Below are 17,872 nucleotides of genomic sequence, written 5' to 3'. Positions count from 1 at the left end.
AATTGTTAAGGTTGTCCAACACTAACTGGGGATATTTGATGATGGGTTGGTCAATGGTTTTTTTTTAAATGGGAGGGAAGCATTCCCTCCCTCATGATGAATTAATAACATTCGCAATCAGTCATAGCCCGCTTTGTGGCTCTGATCAGCCATGCTGGGTAAGGATCCAGCAATGATGCAGTGGGCCTACAGCTAGCCATCACCCTGGAGGCTCCCTCCTTTACTACAGGGTCAAACTGAACCAGCTGGGCAATGGGAGATGGGGCAGCCATGGTCACCCCTGGATCAGCTAGGCTGCTGGTAGAGTCAAAGTCAGCATGTATGGCCTTGATTTTTGCTCTTAAAAAAGCTGCAAACTAATCACTAAACAAGGCCTTGAGTGGCCAGAACTGGTAAGGTTGCAGACCAGCCAGAACAATTCCACTTGTCAATTCACAGCCTCACCAATCCTCCAGATGTTAAAGGTCTTTCTTTCCCATTTAAGGGCATTAGTATATTTATTGGCCATAATCTTATTTGCAGTCCTATTTTGTGCCAACTGATCTCTTCTCCACCTGCTCTCTAGCCGTCTCTTTGGTAACTTCATAGCTCACCGCCCCTCAGTATACTAAGGGGCAGCCTGAACTCTGGAGTGGAGAGGGCATTTGGGGGTGATTGTGTCAACCGCCCGGGTCATCTCCAGATATCATCTATCTGGAGCTCCAACAGGGTTGTCTATCAGGTCAGCTGGAAGCCCTCTGTGCTGTCACAGAACCTCTTGGAACTGTTCCAGGTCAAGAAGCCTGAGAGGGCAGACCATTTTCATGGGTCCATTCTCCTCATGGAGGGGGGTCACGATAGGTCAAATTTCAGTAGGAAGTAGTCCATGATAGAGGGCAGGAACTCACTGTTCCTGCTTTCAAATCGCTATCCACCTTTGCAGTCGAGAACACCAGGTCCAGAGTATGGCTGATTCAACCTTGAGTTAGCTACCTGAACTCATCAGGATTGAACTCAGGTTATGAGGAGAGGCTTCACTGCAATGCTATAGTTCAACCACTGCACAATGGGGCTTGTTTTCCTCTTTTTTGGTGAATTTTGACTTTTTTGTTGTTATTTGGATGGAAGCAACTACCCAAAGGGTGAATCAAGTTTACTTTGTCATAGTTCTACTCTGAGATTATTTTGAAGTTGCTACCACAAGCCTAGGGAAAATTTCAAGAATTCTGTGATGGCCAAAATGTATGTAATGTAGTGTGAAATATAAAACAATTCTGTTTCCATCCCAAAAATTTGTTGAAGTCCATATTCTGAGATCAGTACAGTATTCATCTTTCATTAGACAGTATTTATGACAAAATGACATCTTTAAGTTAAAATGGGTCTTTAGGTAAATACAGGGAATGAAATGAGGTTGGCACCATGTGCAGATAATGCCACTGTATCAGAGTACACAGGGAGAAATAGCCTATGATTAATGATAAAGAACTGAAACTAATGTTGATAGCATTGTTGACATAGGTGATCCTTCCTCTTGGCTTGTGGCGTCGGCGTACATAGTACATACACACCTTAAATTCCCTCCTTTCAAAGGGTGAACAGAACAAAACCAAGTTCCCATGTATACTGTACTTAGCAAAGTCCCCAGACCTGACTTCCCCTGCTTTAAAGCACAATTCCACTCCTAGCTTTGTACAGTCTGTTTGAGCATGACTTTTCAACCCATCATGCCCACTAGGGTAGCTTGCCTAGAGGTGGGGACCTCAAGATATCTTGGAGGACAACTCCAATAATTCCTAACTGACATGGTCAATGAGTTGGGGAAGGCTGGAGCAATATAAAGACATTGAAATGCAAGAGACATTTTGCTGGTTCAGATATGCATGTTCATCACTCGAAGGTGAGAACACTACATGATGCTCAATATGTGAGAATGTGCTGTCACAGATCAGCATCTCACATAGAACTCCCACGTTGTCTGAAAATTTTTCTCAGTGCCATCAATACATACATACTGTTCTGAATCATGAAGTGGTGAAAGTTATGTACAGTTCATGTGTAGGTGACATGGCCCATTGAGTGAAAGGAGTTTTTAAGTACTAATTTTCATGCATATGTGATGTTCATGTCTTTTTTTCCTGCTAATTAAACATTTAAAATGTGAAATGTGCTTGCTATTTAAATACACATATATGTAAGTGCATTGGTGGAAAAGGCTTCAGGAGTTAACCTCGAGGCAAAATGCAGAGCTGGAGTCCCAGAGGCAGTTCGTGTCGTTCTGGCAACTCCTGCAACATTGCAGGAACCAGTTGAATTGGCTCTTTCCTTTCCACTGGACTACAGTATTTCAGTGATGTGGAGAGGGGGGATTTGCTGCTTGGGTAACAGCCTATACTCCATATTATTTTACCCAGGCTTCATGCTCTGGAGAGGACACTCCAGCTTCGCATACAGCATTGAAATAACATGGGAAGTAGCAGTTACCAGTTATAAGTCTTTGCTCAATTGACCTAGAGCATGACACCAGGGGCTACTTCCAACTGTGGGAGTGTGGGAGTGGTCATTGCACCTCACCAGGTAGCTACCGCGCGCCTTAAGCTGGGCAGCCCCCAGCCAGTAAGGTGCTAATCACCACGGTCTGTTAACCTCATGGGGTTGTGGGGTTTAGCTGACAAGCAGATCTATAACCCTGCACCATGCAACAATCATAAGAAAACTTCTGCCCTAAAGCTGGGCACCTGGAATGATCGAACAATGACCCTTGGCTTTTCTGACGACCTGCAGGAAATAGACGATGTGCACAAGACAGCTGTCATTGACGTGGAACTGAGTAGACTGCAGATGGACATTGTTGCCCCGAAAGAGATTAGATTGCCAGACTCAGCCTCTGTCAAAGAAAAAAAACTTCTCCTTCTTCTGGCAAGGAAAAACATTGAATGAGACCAGGGAATATGGTGTTGGCTTTGCGGTCAGAAATACTCTGCTGAAATCCATTGTTCCACCTACTGTGGTGAGTGAAAGAATCCTGTCTCTGCTGCTCCACTCATCAGCAGGACTGGTCAGCCTCATTAGTGCATATGCACCAACACTATTGTCCACAACAGAAGTCAGACAAATTCTACGACGATCTGGTAGCTACTATCAAAAAAGTCTCTGAGAGAGAGCCACTGTTCATTCTCTGAGACTTTAACACTAGAATTGGTGCTGATCACAGTTCGTGGCCCACTTGTCTAGGCCATTTTGGCATTGGGAAGATGAGCGAAAATGGCCAATGCTTGCTGGAGGTTTGCTATTATTATGGTCTTTGTGTCAGCAACACAGTCTTTAATATGAAGCTTCAACACAGAGTTTCCTGAAGACATCCAAGATCCAAGCATTGGCATCAGCTCGATTTGATCCTCAATAGACATTCTAGCTTTCCTAGTATTACGATCACATGCAGTTACCAGAGTGCTGATTGCGATACTGATCACTCCCTGGTGTGTAGCAGAGTAAAATTGTGATCAAAGAGATTGTATCACATGAAAAAGGAAGAAAGACCACGTATTGACATCAGCAAGACTCGCGATCAAAGAAAAGTGGAGGAATTTGCCCAAGCGCTTGAAGAAAACCTTCCAGGCCCAGCTGATGCAAATGCACCTGAACGATGGGAACATTTCAAGAACACTGTTTACAACACCGCCTTGTCCACATTTGGCAAGAAGACCAAAAAGATGGCAGACTGGTTCAAAGCTCATTCGGAGGAGTTGATGACATAAGAGGAGAGCCTATCCTAGTGAGAACAACTTGCAGGTGCTTCGACTTGCTCGTAGCAAAGTCCAACAGGCTGCCAGGAGATGCTCCAATGATTATTGGCTTCAGCTCTGCTCTCAGATACAAGACAGCAGCGGACATAGGTAACATCAAGGGAATGTATGACGGTATCAAACAGGCTTTAGGTCCAATACAGAAGAAATCTGCTCCCTTGAAGTCTGCTACAGGCATGATCATCCAGGACCAAGCACAGCAGATGGAATGCTGGGTGCAGCACTACTTTGAGCTATATTCCAAAGAGAAAGTAGTAACCGAAGAGGCTACCAATAACATTGAGTCCCTGCCTGTCTTGGAAGAGTTGGACAGTGAACCAACTTTAGCAGAAATAAAAGCGGCCTTAGATTCCTTCACCTCCGGAAAGACACTGGGAAGGATAACATCCCTGTTGAAGTGCTGTAAAGAGGTCATCACCAACAAGCTGTATGAAGTCTTTTGTCTTTGCTGGAGGGAACATGGAGTGCTACAGGACATAAAGGATGCAAACATTGTTACATTGTATGAGAACAAAGGAGACAGGGGCAACTGCAATAACTATCATGGCATCTCTCTTCTTAGCATTGTAGGGAAGCTGCTGGCCCATGTTGTGCGGAAGAGACTCTAGGTGCTTGCAGACAGAGTCTCTCCAGAATCACAGTGTGGATTCCGAGCTAATAGATCCACCACTGACATGGTATTCTCCCTTTGACAGTTGCAGGAGAAATGTAGGGAACAACAACAGCCACTCTTTGTGGCCTTCATAGATCTCACAAAGGCCTTTGATTTGGTTAGCAGGGATGGCCTTTTTAAAATACTTCCCAAGTTTGGATGTCCACCTCAACTCCTTAACATCATCAGATTCTTCCATGAGGGAATGGAAGGCACTAGTTTTTGATGGCTTAACATCAGATCCCTTTGATATCCCAAGCGGAGTGAAACAGGGCTGTGTCCTCACACCAACCCTTTTTGGGATCTTTTTTGCTGTCATGCTGAAGCACGCCTTTGGAACTGCAACAGAAGGTGTATATCTCTGGACCAGATCAGATGGAAAGCTCTTTAATCTCTCTATATTGAGAGTGAAGACCAAAGCCCAACTGAATTGCATGCGGGACTTCCTCTTCGCCGATGATGCAGCCATTGTTCTCCACTCTGTTGAAGACCTCCAACAACTCATGAATCATTTTAGCAAGGCCTGCCAAGACTTTGGACTAACAATCAGCCTGAAGAAAACACAAGTCATGGGTCAGGGCATGGACTCACCTCCCTCTATTACCATCTCCACACAAGAATTGGAGGTTGTTCATGACTTTGTGTACCTTGGCTCAACAATCTGTGACACTCTCTCCCTAGATATTGAGCTGGATAAACGCATTGGCAAAGCAGCTACCATGTTCTCTAGATTCACAAAGAGAGTATGGCTTAATAAGGAGCTGATGAAATGTACCAAGATCCAGGTCTATAGAGCCTGTGTCCTGAGTACACTCCTGTATTGCAGTGAGTCCTGGACCCTTTGTGCATGGCAGGAGAGGAAGCTGAACACATTCCATATGCATTGTCTCTGATGCATTTTTGGTATCACCTGGCAGGACAAAGTTCCAGATAGAGTAGTCCTAGAATGAGCAGGAAGTTTTAGCATGTATACATTACTGAAACAACAACGTCTACATTGGCTTTGGCATGTTGGGAGAATGGCTGATGGTCGGATTCCAAAAGATCTGCTGTATGGAGAATTATTGCAGGGAAATCACCCCAGCGGGAGACCACAGCTGTGATACAAGGATATCTGCAAGCAGGATCTGAAGGCCTTAGGAGTGGACCTCCACAGATGAGAAACCTTGACATCTGAGTGTTCAACCTGGAGGCCAGCAGTGCATCATGGCCTCTTCCAATTTGAAGAGGCCAAGGCGAAGAGGCAGTCCCGAAAGCAACAAAGTCAGGGAGCTGGACAGGGGACAGATTGTATTTGTCTTCAGAGTGGAAGGGATTGTCACTCTTGAACTGGCCTTCTCAGCCTCACTAGATGCTGTTCCAAGTCCTCCATACAGAGCACGTTATCATTGTCTCTTGAGACTGAAGGATGCCTACACAGCATGTCAGTGCATATATATACACACAGTTGATATCTATCTATCTCCATTAGTAAATGTAGTCCAGGAGTGGGCAAAGTATGGTCTGTGGACTACAGTTTTACTCCAAACTTTACAGCTCTCAAAGGCACTGAACATTTGCTCCAAAATAGGTTCAGCACTTTGGACAGCTTCTTTAACATTCCAATTAAAACCAAGATCTGATTTCACTCCTCCCACAAAATCAGTCAGCCTCCACTGCTACTGGCTAGAATATTTTTTTTCTTTTTCTTTTTGCAGAAAAGAAATCACAGAAACCAATGCAGTTAATGGATATGTTGTCTATCACACTTGGTCATGTGCCTGATCATGTACCTGATTGCATGCCCAGCACAGTCATAACAGCTTCTGTAATTTTGCTTCTGCGCACAATATAGAACAACAGAATAGCTAACTTCTCATGTACATTTTGAACGTGGCTAAATTTATCAGTATGATAACATATATGCATTTGTTACCAGACAACTACAACAGTAACAACTACTGTATAATGAATTATATCCACCAGAGGAACATATTCCACCACTACCACCCCCATGGTGTTGCATGGCCTTTCAAAGTTTGTTCCAGACAAGATTTTGTGCTGCATGGATGATGAGAGATGTTGGAACAGGACAGGTCCATTATATATATGAAAGTCTACAATTAAAATACAGTACTAAATGTATGGGTAAGGCAGACAGAAAAAGAGCCAGGTATGTTATCTTGAGCTCATTGAAAGAGAAGTATAAATGAAAATGCTCAGCAGACAGATAAAAAATATCAGTGTGGTTTTACACACTCTTAGAAATTCCTTCTTCCTGAAATGACCTTTCTTTCCCCATAGGTACAAACCAAGATCTGATTGAGAGGTATAGCAAGATGCTTAGTTTAGGTTATCATTATATTTTCTCAAAAAAGGCCAACCAGATTTTCCAAGTGTTATATTTTGACACTGTCTCTTCTGTTTATTACAGGCGTCTATCTGGAAACCTACTCTCTGACATCCCAGGAGAAGCATTTTCTGGCCTCTACAATTTAAAGATTTTGTAAGTCACAATTTCTTCAGTACTCCAGATTAGTACTTGATTCCATAGTTTTATGTCTCTGTGTATATGTGACTCCTGTAATTTTACTTTTCTACCTTCAGTGTATGTCAGGATTCACTTCAGAGATAGTCATAAACATCATCATAGCAATTTTATTTATTAAATATTCCTAGTATGCTGGGAACAGGTTTTTAGTAAACTTTGTCAGTGTACTTTTGTGGGAGCATATCTTGGAACGTCAAAATAGCAGTAAAAATGAAGGATGTCCAGAGTCAAAATAAGTTGCTGGAAGTCTATGGTCTCCATTGTGAGTTTCACCACCTGCCTGCTCTTGAATCAATGAATTCAAAAAAAATTTCTAAACTCTCACTCTTTCTGTCTGTCTGTCTGTCTGTCTGTCTACCTGTCTGCCTGTCTGCCTGTCTTACTTACTCACTCACTCAGCAGTTTACTCAAGAACAGCAAATTCTTATCTACTTTTTTTCTTTCCTTGTTCCTTTTGTGCAAGATACCAGCTCCCATTAAAGAGTCAACCAGCATAGAGCATTTTGACCATAACTATTGGGGAGCTAAAAACTCCAAGCCTTTCCAGATATCAAGCCACCAGGGAAGATGAGGTTGAGGCTATGTCTCTGCACACTGTGCAAAGAAAATGTTCCTATATTTTTTTTATGGTGGCCTCAAGTCCATGCAAAATAACATCGGTATCCTAACACTTGCCTTTTGTGGTTTAAGGCACTTGCGGAAGGGAGTAGCACCAAGGGATTGGTGCATAGCCTATGGAAAATTTAGCGTGAAGAAGTCATGTCCTGGTCTGAAGTGAAAGCCACAACTTTCAGAACAGGAAGCCAAGCAAAACGTTGCAGCACCTAGGAGAGCTCTTAGTGAGCCATTGGCTCAAAACAAAGTGAAGGCTTTGTTTATGGGTTTTTGGTTGGTTTGTTGTTGTTGTTTGTGCTTTTGTTTGTTTGTTTGTTTTGTTCTCTGACACTGCTCTGTTCAAGATACAGCTGCATTAGGTAAAGGTAAAGGTTCCCCTTGACAATTTTTGTCCAGTCGTGTCCGACTCTAGGGGGCGGTGCTCATCCCCATTTCCAAGCCATAGAGCCAGCGTTTGTCCAAGGAGAATCTTCCGTGGTCACATGGCCAGTGTGACTTAGACACGGAACGCTGTTACCTTCCCACCGAGGTGGTCCCTATTTATCTACTCGCATTTGCATGCTTTCGAACCGTTAGGTTGGCGGGAGCTGGGACAAGTGACGGGCGCTCACTCCGTCGCATGGATTCGAGCTTACGACTGCTTGGTCTTCTGACCCTGCAGCACAGGCTTCTGCGATTTAGCCCACAGCTCCACCACGTCCCTCAACAGCTGCATTAGCCTTATACTAAGACTTGTACTAAGGCTTATACCAAGGCGAATGCAGCAGTCATCACTGTACTGATCAGTCAAATTAGCAATCCCATTCTCTGATTATCTGTGGGTTCCTTTGTAGAAAACATATCACCGAATGCCTAGGCAGATTTTTATCTTTATTTATTTAAGACAATTGCACCAACAATCCGGTTCTGGTGGGTGTTCAGTTCTTCATCTTCCCTTTTTCCAAAGAGATACTTTCCAGTCCCTTCTCTCCTGCAATAAACATTTCAATCCTGAGGGCATGTTTGCAACCCATCCGCAAAGTGAAATCGCCGTGGCTGACAGAGTTTATATGAAGCAAGCAGGTAGTAACCTGCTCCCAGGATTAGAGTGCAGCACTGTTTACTAGACCTTCTAAAGAATCCTGCCCTAAATCCCTGGGTTTAGAGATGAGTTGCTGTTTTATCCACATTCTGCATTAGGCACTGAATCAAAGAAACCAAGAAAACCACAGCAAACCCACCCTGTTTCAACAAGGGCAACACTATGCTCAGGGAATTCATGGGCTTTGAAAGCCGCTTTTCATGCGTTTACATTGGAGCACTTCCCAGCGAAAGAGCTAAAAACGTTGGAAGCATGCAGGTTTCTCTGAAACTGAAACAGCACCTCTTGCAGGTAGTAAAGAGACTTACAGACATCCCTCACAGGCGTGAGGGGAAAGGGAAGAGCATGAATGTGTTTCTCCTTAGACTGAATGAAAAGCATGCTATATAGGAGAACTGTGAGAGCTGAAATTCATGACAGAACAATCTCAAGTGCATCTAAAACAAGCCTGTGGACAAGTGATAGGGGAGAAATCAACCTTTTACTGTTGCTTTCTCCTACTTGGCAAAGGTACAGATTGGGCCGCCCATCTATATGACTGATCAAGAATAAGGTGAGATGAACTAAGGCGATGTTGGCTATAAGACTGTTTCCCTATGATGGCTGTTGCAATTTGTCCCAGGTACCCTTCCTTGCTAAAGGAAGATGTTGCCACTTATTCTGCCCAGATCATTGGGATGTGTCCTGAAAGAGCTGCTAAGTAGGCCCACAGCACACCTGCCAACCTGGCTGTTTAATTATCTACAGATCAAAGGGCACTGCTATGTTGTTTAGGCTGTTTTATTTTTATTATTAACTTTACATATCATATGCTAAGCCCAAAGGCTGCTGCAGCAGCTGATATCATATTAAAATGAGATTAATTAAAATTGCTAAAGCAATAACATTCTTTTAGTGGGGTTTTTTAACCCTAAATTGCTCACTAGCTTCTTCTATACATCCCAAGTTCTTTGCTAATTACAGATATGTTCAGAATATTTTGGGATATTTCATACTTAAAGGAACAAATAACAATATTTCTGTATTTAGGAAGACTGGATGAGATGGAGAACAAAGTCATGGAAAAGTGTCCCTTTTAAAATCTGCTGCTTGAAACAAATTGCTTTTTATTTCTTCATGATAAGGCAGGTCCTCTTGAAGTGATATGTTTTCCTTACAGCAATGCATGCTTCCTTAGTCTCCTGTCTATGTCCTGCAGAGAACCTAGTAACAGATTTCTCTTTAATGAACCAGTCTATGTGCTCGTTGAATCAATTTATTTCTCATCTGGTGTGCATAGATGTAATTGTCTGGATTTTTCAGACACCCCCCCACAAACATTTCTAGGAAACCACATGCAACTGACTTGTGTTTATTTCTTCCTTTATTGGAACTGCAAGATAGCAAAAGAAGCATAAAGTTAGGGGGGCATAAGACTTAGAGGCAAATCTCAGGGAGGACTTGTTGGAATTGAGCTTGGAACTCCATGAAATAGGAGTTATGAGAAGACTCTGACTTTCATCAGACCTAAACGGATTCAGGCAAGGAAAAAAGTTAAAATCCAGAAAACCAACTCTAGCTCCTTCATGTAACAAATTTTGATATGGCCTTCCTTTTGTGAATACAAAATTCTGGGTCAAGTAATATCTTTATTGCAGCACTAAATAGTTCAAGTAGTGAACTCTCAAGTTTTCCAGCACCCATCAGGGACAGATGACACAAAGTTCAGGAGCAGGAGAAGAGGAAGATCATTAAAACAAAACAACACAAAACAAAACAGTCCGGATCTTATGCCCATTGGTTTTGAAGACAGACTAGTAGCAAGGCAGAATGGAGTTTTCTAGGTCAATGGTCAAAATCCTCTTGGCAATGTACACATGTGTATGTGAAACTGCATACATCTCTGTGACAAAGCGCTAAGAGTTAGCAGACTGCTGGTTGCATTCCTGGACATATGCCTGTAACACAACTGGGCACGTGCAAATCTTGTTAATTAGCAGCAGTTTTACAGTGTGATATATGCTATTTCACTTATGCATCTGTAGATCATCAATAGGTTTCTGGCCACTGTAAAACATAGATGTCAAGATATGGGTTAACTGAATAGACAAAAAACCTGGGTGGGGCCCCTATGAATCTATCCACTGACTTGGGCAAGCTGGCTGGCTTTTTAAAATTTTATTTATTTATTTATTTATTTATTTATTTATTTATTTATTTATTTATTCATTCATTCATTCATTCATTCATTCATTCATTCATTCATTCATTCTATTTTTATCCCGCCCTTCTAGACTGGAGTTTACTCAGGGTGGCTCACTATATATTGTGCACAAAACAGATTTCAAAACAACAATTAAAATCTACGATAATAATATAATCAAGATGGGAAGATAACAAAAACCAAGAAAAGTGGAAATCAAGTATTAGCAGGAGGGAAGGCCTGCCTGAAGAGCCAAGTTTTTAATTGGCTCTTGAAAACACCCAGCGAGGGTGCCAGGCAGATCTCTGGCGGCAAGCTGTTCCAAAGTCGAGGGGCCACTGCCGAGAAGGCCCAGTTTCTTGTTCTTTCTTTCCAGGCCTCTCTCGGCGTCAGGCCTCTCAGCCGTCTTTCCTGGCTATAGCGAGTGAGCTTTTGAATGTTGGCATATAGCAGTAAAAGCAAGATCAGTGTTTAGTGTTTATGCCATAAAAAGAGAGATCTTATTTAGATGTCCACACTAGATTCAAAATCAATTAATGCCGAAATGGATCTCTATTCATTAGAGGAGATAGCATCCTCAATAAAGTTCAGTCCTATTGAAAAGTTTCCTCTTATTAGGAGATGGCTAGAGTGCATTTGGAGAAAGGAACCGACAGGTTAGAATAAGATAGCTGTCAGAATCGCAACTGGTTGCCCATTTGTTTCCGCTTTGATTTCAAAGTGTTAATGATGACGTATAAAGGTCTAGATGGTTTGGGACCTCGATACCTGGCAGATCGCCTTCTCCCACCCAGATCTACTCAAATCACCCAACAAAGCCAGCTGGGATGGCTGAGGGGCCTTACACCAAGAGAGGCCCGGAAGGAAAGAACAAGAAACCGGGCCTCCTCGGCAGTGGCCCCTCAGTTGTGAAACACTCTCCCAATGGAAATCCGCCTGGCTTCCTTGCTGGGCATTTTAAAAAGCCATTTAAAAACTTGGCTCTTTAGGCAGGCCTTCCCTTCACTCAATTAATTGATCTTTCTTTCTCAGTTCTTTCTCAGTCATTTCGTCTTGATAATCTATAAATGCATCTGTTAGTAGGTTTTATAATTATGTATCTTATTGTATTGTATTGTATTGTATTGTATTGTATTGTATTGTATTGTATTGTATTACTCCTGTAAGCCGCCCCGAGTAGACTTTGTCTAGAGGGGAGTGGTATAAGTCCAAATAAAGTAAAGTAAAGTTATGTAAGTAGAATTTGCCCCATAATTGGTTATGGTATTTCCAACTGCAAATAACAGAAGCAGCCAGGTGATCTGTGTGCTCCTTTTCTGCGAATGTCTTGCTCCTCTGAGCACCTTTCCCTCAATGAAACCACCAGCTGTGCATGTTTTAAGATTGAGCATGTAGGGATCAGATGCACAGAATCTCTTTTGATTGCTAAAACCTAGCCTCAGAGCACATCATGTGCAATGTTCCATTTCAAAAAAAGAAGTTAAACTTTGCCAGTCATGCCAGCTCCCATGTTTTCCAGGACCGGTAAACAGGTTCAAGGGATACATCCTGGTCCAAATTAAATTGGAAATCATAATATAAAATGACCACATCAAAGCAGAGAGTACGTGTCTCTCAACCCCAAGGGCACAAGCCAGATGATCAGAAGCAATTTTGCACAGCATAATGTTTTGCTGGCATAGCTCTGCCTTATATCTGTGGTGCAGCTGGAAATTGTGGGAACCACTTGTTGGAGCCAGTGAAATTTTGAATTGTATAAGGAGGTACAAGATTACCTCTTTACATAAATTCTACAAAGGCTGTACAGTTGGAGGAACAATAGATGAACAGGATTAGAGATGGGAATGAAGCCCTTCGTGCCCCTTAATCATAAGTCATCTGCCATGCATTCCCTTTCCTCCCCACTGGTTCACCCACTAACCTGCCAGTGCATGCTTCTTCATCACGTGATCTTCCAACTGGCCACTCAAAGGCAGCGCTGCAGGAATCCCTGCCCTGCCTCCTCATCTGAGTGGCCAGTTGCTGGAAGAGTTGGAAAAGAGAAGTCCAGGCTCCTGCCCAGACTGGAAGATTGTGTGATGGGGAAGGAAGGAGCAGCATGCGCAGGCAGGCCAGTGGGTAAGCTGGTGGGGGTTGTGGGAGAAGGGAACATAAGGCAGAGGACTTATGATGAAGGCACTCCCAACTCTCGGCAGGATTCTGCTGGAAGAGATATCTGCCTACTTCCATAGACACCTGGGATGCACAGGCAGAATATTTGGGTCAGAGGAAGTAACATCTAGGGAAGGCTGCACATTCTGAATTGTGGTGTAATTCAAAAAGTTAGAATTTCCAAATTTCAGAACTAGCTGTCATAAAGGAGACCGCCAATTCAATATAATGGCTAAAATCCAGTAGTAAGTGACAACTAGAGTAGGCCCATTGAATCAGTGGAACTTGCAGAGGAACTTGATTCACCAAACTCAATGGGGCTAATCTAGTTGGGACTTATGATGTCTATTTATTGATAATGGTTGCTGAATCCTTTCATTTCACATAAGCCTGCCGCAGAAATAGCAAATGTACCCTTTTGGATTACAACTTCCAGAAGGCACAGAGCGTGGCTATGCTAAATGTGGAAATTTAGAAATTATAGTCAAAAATTAATATTTCTTATATCTCGTCTACTGCTATTAGATGATGCAAGCCAAATAGATATTTCCACAGGAAAATGCAGGTGATCACTTTTGTGATCAGAATTCTGTAGTCCAAAAAAGTAACTTTTCATATCTCTACACACTTGCTTCTTTTTTATCTCTCAAATGCTAACGAGCCTTCCCCAAGCTGGTTAGCAGCAAATGACGGTGTTTGTAGCTTAGCACATCTAGAAAAAACAGGAGGGCTAAGCCATTAATACAAAGTTTCTGGAACCTAGATTTGAGTGACCCAATTATTGATGTGTCCTATTGAATTATGAACCATGCTCAGCAATGTTCTGTATCCCTTTCTTCCCCATATTTTCAAAATATCAATTTGGTCATGTGATGGGACTCTATGAACCTCTACAGTCATTTTCTCCTGTTTGGAACACTTTAATATAGAGAATTGAAGTTTAGCGATTAATATGACGAGATAAATTTGTCCAGAAAACTGCAAGTCTATCCTTGAACCCATTGAAAAATGGCAGATGGAATATTTTGCATGAAAGAAATTATCATAGTGTTTGAATGGTGGAACTGCTGCAGCAGCATCTCTGTGGCTGGAAGAGAATAGAGTAGTGGTGTAGTTCATGCAGAATGGGCTGATTTAGAGAAGCACAACAACTCTGAGTTAGGATGAATATGTTTTTATTACAGAGAACAGGCAAGGAATCATTGAGATTCAAACTGTGTCAGTCAATTAGGTGGGAGAGGCTGCTTCAGATGTGGGGGCTGTGTGGGAAAGCATTCCTATGACTAAATGAATAGCTTTCCCCAGAAGGCATGGGGAAGGACATTAATCGATGCTGTCTCTTTAAATCCCTCCCTGGAGTGGCAGACAAGCAGCCCTTGATCTATACCTCTCACTCCCTTTCATCTTGCTCAGTCATTAAAACCAAAGGGAGCGAATAAACACACATAGAAATTCTCAGGGAGAAGTGGATCAATCCCAGAGCGCAACCCCCACTCTTGTCTCATACATACACACAGAGCAACAGACACAGTTCCCCTGGAGTCCTTGCTCTCATACAGAACTATGAATTGAAGAATTGTAAAATAATGGGATTGTGAGAGTCTATAAGGTCATCGGGTCCAACCCCCTGCTCAATGCAGGAATCCAAACCAAAGCAGATCTGACAGATAGCTGCTTAGCTTTCTCTCAAGTGATTTCAGTGTTAGAGCACTCACCAGCTCCTGAGGTAACTGGTTCCATTGTTGCACTCCTCTAACAGTTAGGAGGTTTTTCGTGATATTTAACCAAAATCTGACTTCCTGCAACTTGAGCCCATTATTACGTGTTCTGTAGTCTGGGATGATTGAGAATAGATCTTGCCCCTTCTCTGTATGGCCATTTGAATATTTGAAGGGATCCATCATATTTCCTCCCAGTCTTCAAAGCTAAACATGCCCAGTTCTCTCAGTCTTTCCTCAAACAGCTTAGTTTACAGTCCCTTAATCATCCTTCTTGCCCTCCTCTGAACTTGTTCCAGTTTGGTTGTTGTGGGTTTTTTGGGCTCTTTGGCCGTGTTCTGAAGGTTGTTCTTCCTAACTTTTCACCAGTCTCTGTGGCCAGCATCTTCAGAGGAAAGCCATAAATACTGCACTCCCAAGCCAACTACACCAGAGCACAGAGTGCTGTCCTCTGAAGATGCCAGCCACAGAGACTGGTGAAACGTTAAGAAGAACAACTTTCAGAACATGGCCAAAGAGCCCGAAAAACCCACAACAACCATTAGATCCCGGCCGTGAAAGCCTTCGCGAATACATTGTTCCAGTTTATCTACATCCTTCTTAGTGTGGTATCTAAAACTGACTTCACATGACTTGGAAACTATACTTCTGTTAATGCAGCCCAAAACATATTTCCTATTTTGCAGCCACATCATACTGTTGGTTCATGTTTAATTGGTGATTTACAACAATTTCAAGATTTTTCTCTCTTGTGCTATTACTGAACCAAGTATCCCACTTCTTGCAACTGTGTGTTTGGGTCCCTCTTTCTCAGTGTAGATCTGTGCACTTATCCCTGTTAAATTTCACTCTGTTCTTTTAGGCCTAGTCAAGCCTATTAAGATCTTGTGAGATATAACAAATGCAACAATCTGTATCAATCATCCAAGAAGAGTAGATTTAGATGGCCTATGCTTTTCAAGCTCTTACCCTCTGGTTAAATAAAGGGTAGTGCAATCCTGTTCAGATGATTGATTGAACATCATTGAGTGGGACATATGAGAAGAACCACATATTAGCCGTGTCTGTCTTGTCTTGATGGAGAGTCTTTTTTGTTAGCCCTTGAACAGTTCCTCACTGCAACCAACCTCTGCTCTTACATTCAATGGCGGAATGGGAACATTGAATCCATATTGCAATATCATGTAACAGCTTGCCTATGTACAATGCAGTAGGGATGACATCTCTCCCTCCAGACTAAAAGAACCCAAAGCACTGCTTTATTTGTATTCTGTGCCACCTGCACTGCCACGTATACATGGCCAGCCCAAGAAAGAGTAGAGGAATATGCAATGCCCACATATCTAAACTTCCTAATCAGCTCAATAGGTTGTCTATTAACTATCCATTCATTTACCCGAATAAGCCTAGAAAAAACCATGATCTTGGTTTTCTTAAAACTGTTAGCAAATTATATTTACAATATGTGTTCTGTGCTGTGCAACCCTAATAGGGCTTTCAAAGTAAGTGAGACATTTAAGGAATGGTTTTACCAGTTCTATTCCCCCAGTGAGTTTCCATGACCAAGTGCAGATACGAACCATGTTCTCCAGAGTCCTGTCTCACTCTATCTACTACACCACATTGGAAACCATCTTTGCAATAGCCCATAAAACCCCACATATGTTGTTTAAGACCTGTTTCAGAGAGCAACATAAGAACAGCACCATATGCATGTAACAACAAAAGGGGGGATCTTATTCTCTGTCAGAAGAATTGATGCTTTTGTACTGTGGTGCTGGAGGAGACTCTTGAGAGTCCCCTGGACTGCAAGGAGAACAAACCTATCCATTTTGAAGGAAATCAACCCTGAGTGCTCACTGGAAGGACAGATCCTGAAGCGGAAGCTCCAATACTTTGGCCATCTCATGAGAAGAGAAGACTCCCTGGAAAAGACCCTGATGTTGGGAAAGTGTGAAGGTATGAGGAGAAGGGGATGACAGAGGATGAGATGGATGGACAGTGTCATCAAAGTTACTGACATGAATTTAACCAAACTCCGGGAGGCAGTGGAAGACAGGAGGGCCTGCTGTGCTCTGGTCCATGGGGTCACAAAGAGTCGGACTTGACTAAATGACTAAACAACAACAATTTTCTGCCAATTTTGCTATGTGAAGTTCTAATGCTAGGCATTTGTTGATCAAATTGTTGAGGTACAGATTAAATAATGTGGGGGCTAGTATACAGCCCTGGCAGACCGCCTAGTGATAAGAAGAGGATTTGACAAATTACCATCCAGACCACACCTTGCTTGGATTGTAATCCGTGGTATTGTGCTGGGGACTTCATATCCATGTTGAGGCAGCTTTGTCAGGAGGAACTCAGGACTTTGTCCTCCATGACAACCACGGGTCTTTTCAAAGAGTGTCTGTCACCACCCATGCTACAGGACACACTTTAGACCTGGTTGTCTGTACCAGGGTAGATGTTGGTGACTTGGATGTGGAGGAACTTAGTTTCATTGTCATGGACAGATCATTATTTGGTGGGATCTAGACTCACTGGAACTCAGAGCCTCTGCAGGGGTGAGGGACCAAGTATGATGGTATGACCCAGAAAGCTGATAGATCCAAATAGTTTCCTGATAGCTCTTAGAGAGTTTTCTGTCACTTTGGCAGATAATTCTGTTGAAGCTCTGCTTGATCCCTGGAATAGGCCAGGGCTGTCGACTTGATCACTCCTAAGCATCTCCTCCCACAAAGTAGAGTCAAACTGTCTCCCAGGGAGCTGGTGGTGATAAAACAAACAGGATGGAGATTAGAGTAATTAGGGCAGAAACCATGGAGTGAATTCGACCAAACTTGGGCTAGGGCCCATTGGAAGGCCAGTTCTGTGGCAGGGAAGGCACCAAAAAAATCATTCTTCTCTGCCAATATTGCACCTTTTCAGAGTTGTCTGACAGAGCTCATTAAAGTAGTCAAAGGCCTACTACATCATGGTCTGCAGGAAGAGAATCAAACCACATTGTAGCTCTCAGTTAAGAATTCGCATTACACTTTGCAGACAAAATCACTCAGATTCACTCTGACTTGGATACTCTTGATACAGATCATGTGGATGTAATTATGGCCCCTGCTTGTCTTGTCTTAATGGATAAGCTTCAGGTTTTTACAGCCAGA

At 42.7% G+C, this 17,872-nt stretch overlaps 1 protein-coding gene across 1 annotated transcript in view; it reads left to right on the top strand.

Annotated features, from left to right (window-relative positions):
• LGR6 (leucine rich repeat containing G protein-coupled receptor 6) overlaps positions 1–17,872 on the top strand; it is a 157,619-nt gene that overhangs the window by 55,711 nt on the left and 84,036 nt on the right. Inside the window, exon 3 of the mRNA XM_020782370.3 lies at positions 6,851–6,922. Within this exon, the coding sequence (XP_020638029.2) occupies positions 6,851–6,922 (72 nt within the window). The remainder of the gene's footprint in view (positions 1–6,850; positions 6,923–17,872) is intronic.

The sequence above is a fragment of the Pogona vitticeps genome, chromosome 4 (assembly GCF_051106095.1).
Source record: "Pogona vitticeps strain Pit_001003342236 chromosome 4, PviZW2.1, whole genome shotgun sequence".
Lineage (NCBI taxonomy): Eukaryota > Metazoa > Chordata > Lepidosauria > Squamata > Agamidae > Pogona > Pogona vitticeps.
Note: the sequence above shows the minus strand (reverse complement) of the source record. Positions and strands in the feature narration are given on the sequence as shown.